This window comes from Leucopleurus acutus (assembly GCF_964270905.1).
Source record: "Leucopleurus acutus genome assembly, chromosome: 13".
NCBI classification, from domain to species: Eukaryota; Metazoa; Chordata; class Mammalia; order Artiodactyla; family Delphinidae; genus Leucopleurus; species Leucopleurus acutus.
In genome coordinates, this window is record NC_139155.1 from 57,517,777 (window position 1) to 57,532,099 (window position 14,323).

The 14,323-nt window shown below is 44.1% G+C and overlaps 1 protein-coding gene across 15 annotated transcripts in view; it reads right to left on the bottom strand.

Moving 5' to 3' along the window:
* Positions 1–14,323, bottom strand: part of EPB41L3 (erythrocyte membrane protein band 4.1 like 3) — a gene marked incomplete at both ends in the record, with an annotated part of 83,554 nt that overhangs the window by 19,944 nt on the left and 49,287 nt on the right. For 8 of the 15 annotated variants that reach the window (XM_082853177.1, XM_082853173.1, XM_082853179.1 and 5 more), the window contains 4 exons: positions 4,532–4,752; positions 7,965–8,140; positions 8,844–8,941; positions 13,204–13,356. In XM_082853177.1, the coding sequence (XP_082709303.1) occupies positions 4,532–4,752; positions 7,965–8,140; positions 8,844–8,941; positions 13,204–13,356 (648 nt within the window). Of the gene's footprint in view, positions 1–256; positions 821–4,531; positions 4,753–7,964; positions 8,141–8,843; positions 8,942–13,203; positions 13,357–14,323 lie in introns of all 15 variants that reach the window. The other 7 variants (XM_082853185.1, XM_082853172.1, XM_082853181.1 and 4 more) reach the window with 3 other exon arrangements.

Sequence of the window (14,323 nt, forward strand, 5' to 3'; positions counted from 1 at the left end):
AGTCCTTCCCCACCCGCTGGAGTCGGTGGGTTGGCAGTGCGGTTCCGGGCCGGGCTCAGCCTGCTGCATCCACATGGTGTTGTGCCTAACCCCGGGGCCGGGTCGCACCCCCTGCACACAAAACCTCTGCACAGATTGGCACAGACGATAAATGAGGCTCTGAAAGTAGGACCACTATCGCAGCAGCCGTCTGAGACTGTTTCGGACCGCGGCCCCGAGCACGACAGGGACGTGTGTTCTATGCCGCGGTACACACCTCTTCCTCTGAACTGTCACTCGGGTCATTGTCTAGTGAGGCACTCAAGGAGGCCGCCTTGGGCTCCAGGCAGCAGAGGCACAGAGCCAGAGGGAAGGAGAGAGTGAGGGCGTATGGCACTGAGAAGGAGGCGGAGAGCAGGAAGAAGAAGATGAAGAGCACGCAGGGCACCAGAGAGGGCGAGCGGATGGGGAGGTAATGCCGCAAGCTCTGGGGCAGGAGGTGGCTCTCGGAAAGGTTGGGGAAGGACAGGTAGCCATCGTCATCCAGGAGAGAGGGGAAAGACTCGGGGAGTTGCAAGGAGAAGGAAAACAGCGTGGCCCCTCTGCCCGGCCGCTGTTTGCAGCTAAAAGCCACATCGTGGTCCCCCAGGCACGGCTTCCCTCGGCCATCAGAGTCCGAGGCGGGCTCCCCATACAGGTGCCCGGGGTCTCTGGCCGGCTCGACCCCCGGCGGGGGGTGCCCGTTCTCCTTACACCTCCTGCGGAGCCCTGTGGGAGATGCAGGGGGAGAGTGGGCTGATGGGGGGGAGGGGGGACATGAGTCAGTGCCAAGCCCGGGTGACTGATGTGAGAGAGACAGCGAGAGAGACAGAAAGCAGCGAACAGAGGTGCAAAAGGACAAAAAGAAAACTGCAATTAGTTAATTTTCTTATGGGTACCGAGAAAAAAATCATCAAACAAGAATTTCAGCACTAGGGTTGTTGGGGAATTTTAAAGTATTCAAGCGGCATGCCAATGCTGCCACGAATGGCCATCGTCTTCCCATTAGACCCTCAAGTCAAACACAGGGTGGGCTTGAAAAAAAATCAGAACTGAAGATATCTGTGGGTAATCTCAATGACTACGTTTCATATGATCCAAAACTTCTGTTTAGACCAACAACTCTAGAAATTTTTAGGATGCTGAGAGTAAATGTAACTCTCTGACAACTTAAAACCAAGACTTTCAATAACTTCTCCTGATCTCCAGCTACCAGATCTGTTACTAGGGTTCAGTTAGATTAAAATGACAATGAATCCAATTTTTGATTATTAAAAACAAAATCTCTAGCATTACTTTTCCTTGGTTAGTCAGTTATAGCCAAAGCAGGTGGGTTTCCAAATCACCAAGTTTCTGACCCCACTCCTACCCATAAGCAGCTCCAATTAGGGAATTCCACAGTGAACGCCGCAGGAACCTTACCTCTCCATAAAGCACCGAGGCTCTTCGGAAAACGACTATTTTGGCCCCTTACCCATGATGTACACGGGGAGCTTAAAGAAGTGGTTTCGAACAAGCTAACTGGCAAAAAAGAACGTGTTTTCTTGTGATGTGGTTTACCAGCACTTACTTTGTACTACTTGTGGTCCATAAATAACAGAAAGATACAATTTCCCCACCTTCCGGTTTTTCTTAGAGGAGCCGTAGGCTTAAGCCGCCTGGTTTGAATCCTTAAGGGGACGATCAAGGCAGGCAACCCCACAATAGTGCTCCTGGGGAGGGGCATGCAGGCTTGTGCAGGGCAAGTAAGGTTCTTTACACCCTTCCTGGTCCCCGCAGTCTCCGTGACCACAGCCAGCTTTCTCTGCAGGTGGTGGAGGGATGCTGAGCGAGAGGGGTGGGAGAGACAAGCAAATGCCAAACAGGACCCAGGGCCAGCGTGGAAGCTGCTATAGCCGAGTTCAAGACAAGGTCACCTGGAGCCTGAAGATGACTGAACTTCTGCTCGTGTGTGTGTGTGTGTGTGTGTGTGTGTGTGTGTGTGTGTGTGTACTCACATGCGTGTTTCTGCCTAGTGTCCTGAGAGCATGGACATTATCTGGTCTGCTTCGTGACGGTAATCCAACCCTGACTTGGTAAATATAGAGACAGAGGGTAAGAAAATGCACAAATAAAATTATATCATGGATCTAGTAGAATGTAGAAGTGTCTCTTTTTCGGTATCAGACAAGTATGTCTTTTCCTAATACTCACATCTGACATTAAACACTGTGTCTTAAACAAGACGCTGCACAAATCTCACTGAGCTGAGAACAATGTACAAGTTACAAGCCGCCTTCTGCCCGTGGAGGCTGCCCGTCACCTGGGGTGATCGTTAGTGGGGAAACACACCTCCTCTCAAAGGAATCTAGGGACCAGTCGCTTAAGAGCTATTTTCAGTAATACATTTTCATCTTGGTTAAAAAATAAGCGCCCTCTACGTTACTTTTTGAAGACAAAGAAGAATGAAATGACGGTTTAATCTTCCATGTTGCTGATTAGAGTGGTTTTTAGAGCGGCTTTTTTTAAAAAAAATTAATTTTATTTATTTATTTTTTGGCTGTGTTGGGTCTTCGTTGTTACGCCAGGCTTTCTCTAGTAGTGGTATGCAGGCTTCTCATCGCGGTGGCTTCCCTTGTTGCACAGCATGGGCTCTAGGCACGCGGGCTCCAGCAGTTGTGGCACGCGGGCTCAGTAGTTGTGGCTCATGGGCTCTAGAGCGCAGGCTCAGTAGTTGTAGCTCACGGGCTTAGTTGCTCCGCGGCATGTGGGATCTTCCCGGACCAGGGCTTGCACCTGCGTCCCCTGCATTGGCAGGCAGATTCTTAACCACTGTGCCACCAGGGAAGCCCTAGAGTGGTTTTTAAAGACAGCTTTGCAGCGGGGGAGATGTAGACAGCCCTTCAGCTCCTTCAGCACAAGGCCTCAGCCACGGCCTCTCAGAAGGCATCAGGGTCACAGTGCTGGCTTCTCAGAGGCTCCGACTCTAAGAGAACAGTCTTCTTGGTCTTTCTAATCTCCCATGGCATAAAAGGCACCCAGTGATGCTGGCTTAGGGCTCCATCTCATGTAAACAAATCGTTGATCTTTTAAAATCACACAAAGTGGGAGTGGAGCGTTTATGGAGCAAACGACAAGTCATTTACTTTTATGGGGCACTTAATCATATTTACACATCCCTCAGAATGGAGTGTTGGCCTGGGCAACTTTCAGAAATCATGGGACACATTGGCTTTTCAAGTATATCATCTTCTGATCGTGACCTAGTTAGAACCCACCTTAAACGAAAAGAGTGTAAAAACAAAATTCAGAACAAAGCGCAGTTTAACAGCAAAAGTGATCCAAATATCCTTCCATTATGTCCTATCCTGTTTTTATTTTTGTGTTTGGCAAATAAATAATCTTACCCTAAAAAAGGATGATGGATTGGGTCATTGGGATAGTCTAACATAAACAGAATGATGATACGTTTGCCAATCTGCCCATTTAGAGGTCACTGTTAAATTCTTATCCAAAGGAGCATTTTTCTACAGAGTCCCAGCTGATTCTCTGCCCCGTACTCTGCATTTGAAGAGCCCACGTGCAAAAGAGCACTTCTGAATCAAATTTACCTAAGTTTTAGCATAACCTCTAAGTTATACGGCATTTTTATTCTGCTGTTTCCTTTCACTTTGTACTCTGTACATTCCAAGACCCACTCTTGTTTTTCCATTATTATTATGTATAAACCTCCCGGCATGTTCTTTGACTTTTAGGGAGCTGCTCTGCGACATACAAAATCCCGAACCAGAAGCAGGTTGTCTACATGTTTTTTGACTTTCATTTTCCTGGAAAGTTGCTTTATAGTGATGGACCTCCAGAAATAAACATAATATTTAAAAATAAATTGACTTTTGGATGAAATGAAGTGACCAAGTTCAATGAATAAAACACCCTGGAAAAATTACTGCCAAGTTCGCCCTCCGTCTTCCCTTGCAAACTTCGGCCTTAATATCCCTTTTCCAAAACACATCCACTGGCTACTCTGATGGTTAGGTTAAGATGATAAGACTGAGAGAGAGAAACAGTGGAAACAGTGTATAAGTATGCAGGCTGTGGTCACTCAGCTACCGGCGGTCAGAAGAAGGGCAAAGCAATTACTGTGCATCTAGACAAATACACAGCCCTGGGTAGGAGGATGGGGCCAGAAACAAAGAAAACAGCTTTAGTGACAGTTCTGAATTGTGAGCCCAAACAGAAAAGTGTAATTCACTACCAAACGTATTTCTAAGATCTACAGATAGGACAGCTGTCCTGAAAGTCTCACGTAGCACCTCAGTTGTTCAATAAGAATTTCCCGAAAGTTAGAAAGGGCTTTTGCAGAGGAAAAGTGTTGACAGAGGACATACTAATTTAAAAGTTGACAACATGAAGGTGACTAATGCTGAGATACGAATTAGCCTAAGTCTTATTCACATTCCTGGCTTACGTCCTCAGTCTTATTCAGGAGTTCTTTAGAGAGTGCACAGGTCGGGGAGACAGCGGGGAGATGTACCTTTCCCTCGGGCCGTAAGGCAGCGACGGGTGTGGCTTCCTCGGCCTTTTGCCGTCTGTCGTCTTCCTCGCCCCGCTCTTCCTCTGCCTTTTTCTCCGGAGTCACAGTGGTGATCAAGTTGGTCTGAGAGATGCCCTTTGTTGTCATGTACTGGCCAGTACCAACCTCTGCAGCAGACACAGAATCCTTCATGTATATTTCATGGTTTTCATTCACTGATGCTAAAAGCAAATACAATTGGAGAAATAAAGACCAAAACAGTTAAGTCAGAAGACAGACGGACACCACCGATTGCTCCCGTTACAGCAAAAATCCCCCCATAAAATACCAGGTTTCTCTTCAAAAGACAGGTCAGCCCTGCAGGTACTCTCATCTAAACAACGCCACAGATTCATCCTTCTGTTGTCACCCATAACTGCGTTTAAGCGTGATTTCAATGCTCATCTCTCAAAGCCACCAGAATAATTTCCATCCACTTCTCAGGCTCTCTGGTGAGGATGTGTGTGAGGGTGGAGGTGAGTGGAAGGATGGGGGGCTAAGTGGCCACCGAGGCTGTTACCCACAGAGTAACTGGCGGGGCACCAGCACCAGACGCTTGGGGCAAGTTCCACAACTAACAGTAGACAGACAACTGCCCTAGTGCACTTGACTTTAAACAGAGCTTTGCAAGTGCCACTCATTAAGGAGCACTGAAATGTTTTTTTAATTATTATTACTATTACTACTACTATTAGTGCTTGGAAAGTCTATCACTTCTACAATATAAAAGCTACATAAGTAATAATGAAAAGTAACCATTTACTGGGCAGAGATTATAGAATTCAGATGGTAACTCTGTTCAACTGAAGTGCAGAAATGTTTTAATTTCTACTGTGCTTTAAAAAGACTACCACGATATGCATACATTCATTCATCTCTAGTATTTTGGGAAAACAAGACAAACGCTGCTAATGAAATTCATGCAAGTGCAAAGCACGCAAACGTAAGAGAGAACACCCAGCCTTTCGTCCCAGCTAAAATGTCTCAGTGAAAGAGATGCTTAATTTAGTTAGACTTTTGAAATTTGGTACTCATTCTTTTAGGTTTTAGGTACCATAAAATTTACTGAAATTTAGAAAGGCTGCTTTTCAAATCGTAGGCAAAATTTAATCTGCTTTCATATTTTAGGAAGTTTAAAACATAAATGTAAGAAAAAGCTCTGAAATCCTTTGAATAGTGAACCGTTTTACTAAAATACCTTCACTAAGATATTTTACATCTCTTACTGATGATGAAAAAGCTCACATGAGACACAGTTTCCTAAAAGGCTCGTTAGGCTGTTCTAACAGACGATGCAACCTTGCAAAAAGCAGTTTCTATTCCAACATGCAGCCATGACCCCCCCCCGAGCAGCAGCTCAGAAAACATACGAGAATTGGCAGGACCCCAAGGAGTGAGAGACAACACATACTAACATCACTTTTGGGCAGGGAGAAAGAGACAGCATGGAATTAGTACATTGATTTCACAATTGTCTTCTGTCTTCTCAGCAATCATTATCACACAGAAGGTCACAAGGAAAACAACATTCACAACAAATGTGTCCCCTTGGGTTCACATCGCAGGACAGAGTGGATGACATTCGGGAAGAAAAGCTGTGATTCTACACCAGCTCCTCCAGCGCTGACTTAGGGAACACACACCAGTTTACACACACTCTTCAAGGAAGAGGAGATGAGGCGCCGCCAAAAGAAAGTCATTGTCAATGTGAATTTTCCAGTATCTTAATCTGACTCAAAATGGTCCTAATAAACAGTTTTCCCCAAAAGTTTGGCTCTCAGAGATTCTAAAAACGGGACATTGTTATAGAAGGTAGAGAATGGTAAGACTGACTTCCTAGGCCAGCTCACAAAAGCCTAAAGAATGATTATCAACATTACCTACTGAGATCATTATGATTACATCTGTAACAAGACTGCTTTCACCTACGCCTTATTCACTCTTCGCAACAACCTGTCAGAGGTGGCCTCGATCCCACCTTACAGATGAAGACTAAAGCTGGGACCTGCAGACAGTACTTCATCCACCCACCGCTGTACAGACAGACGGTCTGGACATCGGTCTGAACTTATCTACCTACGCTAGGCGAGCATTCTTCCCACTTCGCTAATATAATCTATAACAACGATACAGCACTAATAACACAATTTTTACTTCCTCTAAGTATCCCTTTGGGACAGTAAAGTCTTCTAAATCCGGCGATCCAGGGAGTTCGCTTCCCTACAAGCCACATCGGGGTTTGGCGAAATGGAAGGAAGAACCGAGACTCCATGGTGAGTGGGCAGCAAAAAAGGCCAGGAGGGAGGTGATACCAGGCACCTGTAACTTTTATTTGTTTCTATTTATGCTTTTGCTTATTATTAAAATTGTACACACATGCTAGAAACTTCTCTTTTTATGTGCCCAGGATAAGTCTCCTATAAAACATCTCACCCCCAAGGAGCTCTGGATTAGGAGGCAGGGGTCTGGCCACAGTCGTGCCCTGGTGTCTGGGGGGAATGGTTCTGGGGCCCCCGTGGATAACCAAAATCCACGGATGCTCAAGTCCCTTACACAAAATGGTGTACGTCGTACAATGAATACAGTTGGCCCTCGGTGTCTGTGGGTTTCACAGCTACGGATACAGAGGTTCCTACTTTCCTACAGCTGCCATCCATGTCTTGGAGCAGAAAGTACACCTGCATGTACCTCTGGACAGCCACAGAAGACTGCTCCACAAAACAAAAGCCTGCAAAAAACTCATTATTATGCCTTAAAAATGCTACTTAAGTGATGCAGGGACTCTCCCTGTGGTACTCACACATCTGACTTCACGGTACAGAATATTTACACAGCAACGCTCTCCCAGTCCAGCTGGTGTAGTAATTAATATTAACCAGGACAACTTCCTTAGAGCCCTTTGCTCTGTTATTTGAATGTCATCCTTTCTATCAGCTATTATTCACTGACTGATAAAAGTCACGTTTTATTCATAGCATTTTTAAAGAAACAGAGATAAATCTAATGCAGTTTTCTTTCCGAAACAAATCATCTAAAACCAACCTGATAATCATTTACCATCTGCTGAAAAGAGAAACAAATTACTTATAAGTATGTGATTACTATATTTAGAATGAGAGCACCCTTCTCCAAATTCAGGGTGCCAGCTTATGAAAGCTACTTCATTCCCCAAGTACCATGCTTTTGTGTGATTTTATATAAACCCACCAAGAACAGACATAGGACTCCCACAGGCACCTTTTCTGGGGGGTTGGTTAAAATGTGCCACTCAGCCGAAGAGCAACAAGTGCTCTTCCTTTCATGCGCTCGCAGAGCACCTGTGTCCATCAAAGGCTCACGATGGTTTCTCGCTGCTCGGTAGCCACTAGCAATCATTAAGGGGAGCAGTGCCTACCTCCGTCCAAGCTGCGAGACATGGTATAACGTTTGCTGGACGAACGCTCGAAGTAAGGGGCCGGGCGGTCTATCAGTGCACTAGCTCTCCTGGTTTGGGCTTGTGTTCTGCCACTGTAACGAAACTTGGACCCCAAGGTAAGGAACTTCTTTGGAGGTGCTTCTGGTAACAACAGTCTGGAGATATTAAAGGAAAAACATCAGCAAGACTATTAAGCCACATACTAAGAAGGCTAACTTATTACTCTGTCCTGAAAGGTAAAGTGCTTTGTGTACTCAAGGTTGAACCCCCAACCTGCCATTCAGTGAACCTGGTTTTATAAGGAAAAAAAATCACTTCACACAGTGTATATCAACTAGGGATGTTGTAGAGAGGCTACAAGCACAACAGGGGTGGAGCTGGACTAGATGAATTTGAACATCCTATGGAACTGGAGAGTCTGTGGTTCTACAAACCCAGAGAGCAATTAAGTAGGGGATGGTAGTGAAGAACAGTGATCATTGATTACTTTGTAGACACAAATCTGAGGGCTTTAGTACTTACTGGATGTGGGCAAAGGGGTGCATGGTATTGAAAAGCTACTGAAAGAGTAAGGAAGGGATTGGACATCTGAAGTGGATGTTCTAGAAAAATAATGAAAAACCTCTCAAGATAATGAAGGGGAGATGAGACAGATAAGTATGCAACAAATTAAGGAAAATCCTTCAAATTTAGTCAGAAGTTCTTTTAGGATTTATCAAGAAATCTGGCGGCAACAAACTTGAAGGAATAGAAAGGATCTTGTGGTCACATTCTTCTTTCCAACAACCTTTTATCAGTGTAGGTGATTCCAACCATTCTAATTCTTCCTTAGGAAAGACCAAAGTGATCTCTACCCACCTGAAAAATGTATGGTGTTCCACACACACCTTCCACAAACGCTTGGCCGCTCTGTGGTTGGGCAGCTTAAACCCGATGGTGCTTTCAAATTGTTCAAACTAAATTTAAAAGACATATTGAAGAGTAGAGTGAAGTTTGGAATCATAAATAACATGAAAGCAAATAATAGACAAAGTCAAAATGCCACCCACAAATTTTTTCTTTACTCCCTAAATCAATTGCTATACACAGATTTCATGCTATACACATTCACTCGTTAAAAAAAATCTCCTATCTATCTCCTTAAAATGCTGCAGGTACAGACAACCACATTATGCATGTAGTAAAAGTTTCATGTACAAGGATGAATCTTATGGAAACTAAATGCAAAAAAAGAAGAATATTTGTATTCCTTCCAGAGACCAGTTTGTCCTGATCTGATTTCTAAGCCTAATCGTCATAGTTTCTCTCTGACATCATGACTTCAGCTGGAACGCAAAGAAATGAATAGAACAGCATTCTCAGGATGACATTTTCTCCTTGCATCTGGTCTGGAAATATGCGCATATCCTAGGTGTTTGATGACTTGGTATCAGATGCTGCTGATTTTATTTGTGCATTCTAACATGGATTATCATGTTAAATGCTAACGTCTCTCAATATTACACAGTCATCCCTCAGTATCCAAAGGGGATTGGTTCCAGGACCCCTGTGGATACCAAAACCTGTGAATGCTCAAATCCCTGACATAAAATAGCATACTATACATGCATATAACTTATGCAGCCCTCCTATATACTTTAAATCATCTCTAGACTACTTATAATGCCTAACACAATGTAACTGCCAGGTAAACAGTTGAAATACAATGTGAATGCTACGGAAACAGCTGCCTGCATGCAGCAAATTCAAGGTTTGCTGTTTGGTTCTCTCTAGAATTTTTTTCCCGAATATTTTCAATCCACAGTTGGTTGTATCCACAGATGCAGAACCCTGGGATACGGAGGGCCGACTGTATAAGGTCAGGGATTGGGAGAACACATTTTCATATTTTTCAGCATTTAGAGTTCAGATGATACTCCATCAGCCATCTGCTTTTTCAGGGTGAGGTAGCTAACTTCCTGAGTAATATATTTTAATATAATATGGCAGATACGCAAGAAATTTTTTTTATTTTCTGAAGACAGAATACATCAGGCCACCAGAGGGCAATCATCTTAAACAGTAAAAGGCTTCCCCAAAGAGCTCAACCCCCCCAGACTACTGGTATAATCGATAGCAAAAGTAATTTAAGCGGCAAAGAACCAAGGGGAGGGGTCCTGTGCGAGGTATGTGAACTTTAGCTATTCCGGACCTCTGTTTCTTGTTCACTGAGTGGGACTGGCCAGGGGGAGAAGGGAAAGTACATGACGGGTGGCTCTAAATGCAGTTGCCTTCCCCATTTTCTCCCTCTCTCTGACGTTCCTGTCCAGGGACGGTCATGAAACTCACCCCCGTCCAATGGACCCAGTCAACCGACAAGCCAGAGGAAGGGGCCTTGACTAAACCATCCTCCATTTATTCATCCTGCATCTCACATGGACGACACGCCATGCTAAGGCCAGGGGTTTTACAGAAGAGTCAGCTAGCTCTTCCCGGAAGAAGCGGGAAGCCGGGAAGATTCTCTTACTGCTCTGTCCTACTCAGCACAAAGATGAGAGAGATCCCTGCACTTTTTGAACATTTATCTCTCTCTCTCTGTGCTCTGTATCCACTTCTTCCAACCGCTTCAGAGCCTTCGTGCCACCAGTAATTCCTTCTCCTTCTCATTCTTCTCAGCCTATGAATATGGTTGTAAAAAAGGGGAGGAAAACGACTTTCTCTGAGCGTGTTTCTGCGGAACCAGAATCACTGCTAAGTGTCAGGAAGGGAAGCCGCTGCTACTTCATTCACTCCTCACCTTGCTGCTACCCGCCGGGGGCTCTAGCTCTTTCCTGAACCCTTACTGCCGCGACAAGACCTGATCGTCAAGTTCAGCACACTTTCCTTAGTTCTCATCTGAGTGAACCAGGCTCCCTGAATCTCATCTTCCTTATTTATCATCCATGACTGTTTCTGGCCCTTCTTCTCCTCTCTGGTTGTTTTTCCTCATCTGCCTCTGGTCCTTTTCTGCCTACCCCTCCCTCAAAAAGTGGTATTATCCAGAGTTTCTGTTTTAAGAGTTTTTTCCCCTCTAACTTCCTTGTTCTTGGTAATTTCTTCAAGACCTAAGGCTTTGAATAAAATGTATTATACAGCTGATGACACTGTTTAAATCTTATATTTCTTACTATGCAAGGATCACCACCCCCCCAAATTCTGTCCCAAAAGGAATTTCAATCTTTTTTTCTGAAATTCTCCCTTTTTCTCTCTAGTAATATCATCACCATTGACTTCGCTCATGCAAACCCAAAACCCTCTGATTATCCTGGACTCTTCTTTCCTCTTTTTTTTTTTTTTTTTGCGGTACACGGGCCTCTCACTGTTGTGGCCTCTCCCGTTGCGGAGCACGGGCTCCAGACGCGCAGGCTCAGCGGCCATGGCTCACGGGCCCAGCCGCTCCGCGGCATGTGGGATCTTCCCAGACCGGGGCACGAACCCGTGTCCCCTGCATCGGCAGGTGGACTCTCAACCACTGCACCACCAGGGAAGCCCTCTTCTTTCCTCTTTTGTTCTTTGCCCCATCCTGTCTCCAGGACCTACTGGTTCTGCCTCTGAAACCTCTCTCTCAAATGTGCTTCTTCCATTCTATTCCCACAGCCTCTGCCCTAGTTTAGGTCCTATCACATCACATTACTAAGTTGCTGAATTTCATCCCAAAATATCCACCGAGTATGTCACATCCCAGTTTAAAGTTCCCACGGCTCACTGTGGTCTCATGATGCACTGCTCCAACTTCCCCTTCTGGCCCCTCACAACACCTACGCTCATTTCACATCTACGGAATATTATCACACTTGCATTGTGATGCTGTAATTGCAAGTGTGTGAGTCTTCTCTGCTGAACCAAACTCCCTATAGGACAGGAACAAGGTCGTATTTATCTTTCTATTCTCAATGCCCAACACAGTGCTTGGCAATATATAGATGCTCACTTAATGTTTTATAAATCAAACATATCTTGGTTGTAAGACATGCAATCTTTAGGAAATATTAAAAAATGACTTTAATTTCAGATAGCTCGTAGAATATTTCAGTCTTCATAGACAAGTTTGATTTTATATTTACGTTAAACACGATTGCTTGCTTTATAGTCGCATTCTTTAAACTTTTTTTGTACTGAGATATAACTGACATATAGCATTATATTAGTTTCGGATGTACATGATGCTTTGATATTTGCATATTTTGTGAAATGACCACCACAATGAGGCTAGTTAATATCTATGACCATGCAAAGTTATGAATTTTTTTTCTTATGATGAGAACTTTTAAGATCCACTCTCTTAGCGACTTCAAATACACAATACAGTGTTACGAACTACAGTCACTATGCTGTACATTATATTCCATACAGTGATTTTTAAACTGTGTTTTCCACCAGTGGTGAGGTTAATTCTGAAGACAGGAGATAATTCTATATTGTACCAGAAAATGTTCAGAAACTAAACGAGCTGCAGTCTTAGAGCTTCAACTGCCTCCATTATATTAACTATACTAATTAGAACGTGGACATTATTTATTATCTATTATGAGAAAACAGCAGATATTTACTATATATTATGTCAAACCACTAAGGAGGACATAAGTTGACCATGGATGGATGCTTCTGCCTAAGGAGCAAGGATTAATTAACAATTTTGATTCTTTCATTAGCCTCTCTTGATTGAAAAACAAAGGGGAGAAATACATTAGGCTACAGAACTTGCATAATTTATACCCGGTGTCACTTGTTCTAATCTTTCTTATACTTTGATGCATGTTACCTCTAAGCTATTCCCTTTAGGGTACTATCAGATTTGGAGGACAAGAGAGGGGACACGGAGACAGATCAACAGGACCGATGGGAAGAAACCTATTCTCTATTCACAAAGAGGTTTAGCAACTAAGAGTTTCTTTGATACCGCAGCTTGAAAAATACAAAACATTATTCATGAATCTTGATCTTCCGCTGAAATATGTAAAAAGGAAAGCCTTTCAATTAATGTATGCAGTGGGGAAAACCTAGAACAACACAATAAAAAAGAAGAGAATATCTTATTTATTACTGTTTATTGGACAAACCTACAATAAGTTCTCTTAGGCATTTAGCTATAACTCATTATGTCCTGCCATGTTCAGAACATGTGAGCAGGTAATTTACATATTTGTTTGCTCTTGGGTAACTTTCTTCCCGACGTACATGCAAATTGGGGTCTACTTACCTCTCCCGGCCGGATCTTAATGTAAAAGTTGCTCCGTTTGTATGAAATCTTTAGAACCTTTGGCCAGGCAAACCTGTTGATGCGTAGTCGGTCACGATATATCAACAAGCCACTTGCACACACTCCTAACATGATTTCAACTCCCTCAGAATCCTGGAAAATGGCAGCAAGAAACGCTGGATGAGCATCTCACCTGTTTCCATTTGTGGCGGGTACACGATTTAAGCCTCCAGGTCAGAACCTATAATTAGCTACCTGCAGCTCTCATCTAAATATGCAAAGCACTGTAGCACTTTAAAAAATATTCCCACTAAATAATAGCCTTTGAATGAAGATATTTATCACTGTGGAGATTTGCTAGTGTAAACTCTGTTCATCCACGGATCTTGGACTTACACAGCATGTCAACACTGCACACAGAGAAGGTCACCCAGGTGAAGGTGTGTTAGTAACAGTAACGATCAGAGCCTCAGTTCTTATTACTGAGTGCCAGGCACGGCTCTGACCACTTTACGTACATTGTTCATCTTCACTAGGATAATTCTGAGATAGCTGCTATTATGGTTCCCACTTTACAGGCAAGAAAACTGAGGCACAGAAAGGTTAAGTGTCCATCCCAGTTGAATATGGGCAGCCTGCTTCCAGGGGCAGGGCTTTTAACTAATACGTACACTAATAGAGAGACCCCCATCATTTCCGATGAGTGTTTTGGGGTTTGTTCCTTCAAAAAGTCTTGATTCTCTGGGGGCTTCCCTGGTGGCGCAGTGGTTGAGAGTCCGCCTGCCGATGCAGGGGACACGGGTTCGTGCCCCGGTCCGGGAAGATCCCACATGCTGTGGAGCGGCTGGGCCCGTGAGCCATGGCCGCTGAGCCTGCACGTCTGGAGCCTGTGCTCCACGACGGGAGAGGCCACAACAGTGAGAGGTCTGCGTTTTTTTTTTTTAACTTTATTTTTATTATTTATTTAATTATTGGTTGTGTTGGGTCTTCGTTGCTGCGTGTGGGCTTTCTCTAGTTTCAGCGAGTGGGGGCTACTCTTCAATGTGGTGTGCAGGCTTCTCATTGTGGTGGCTTCTCTTGTTGTGGAGCACGGGCTCTAGGCGCGCGGGTTTCAGTACTT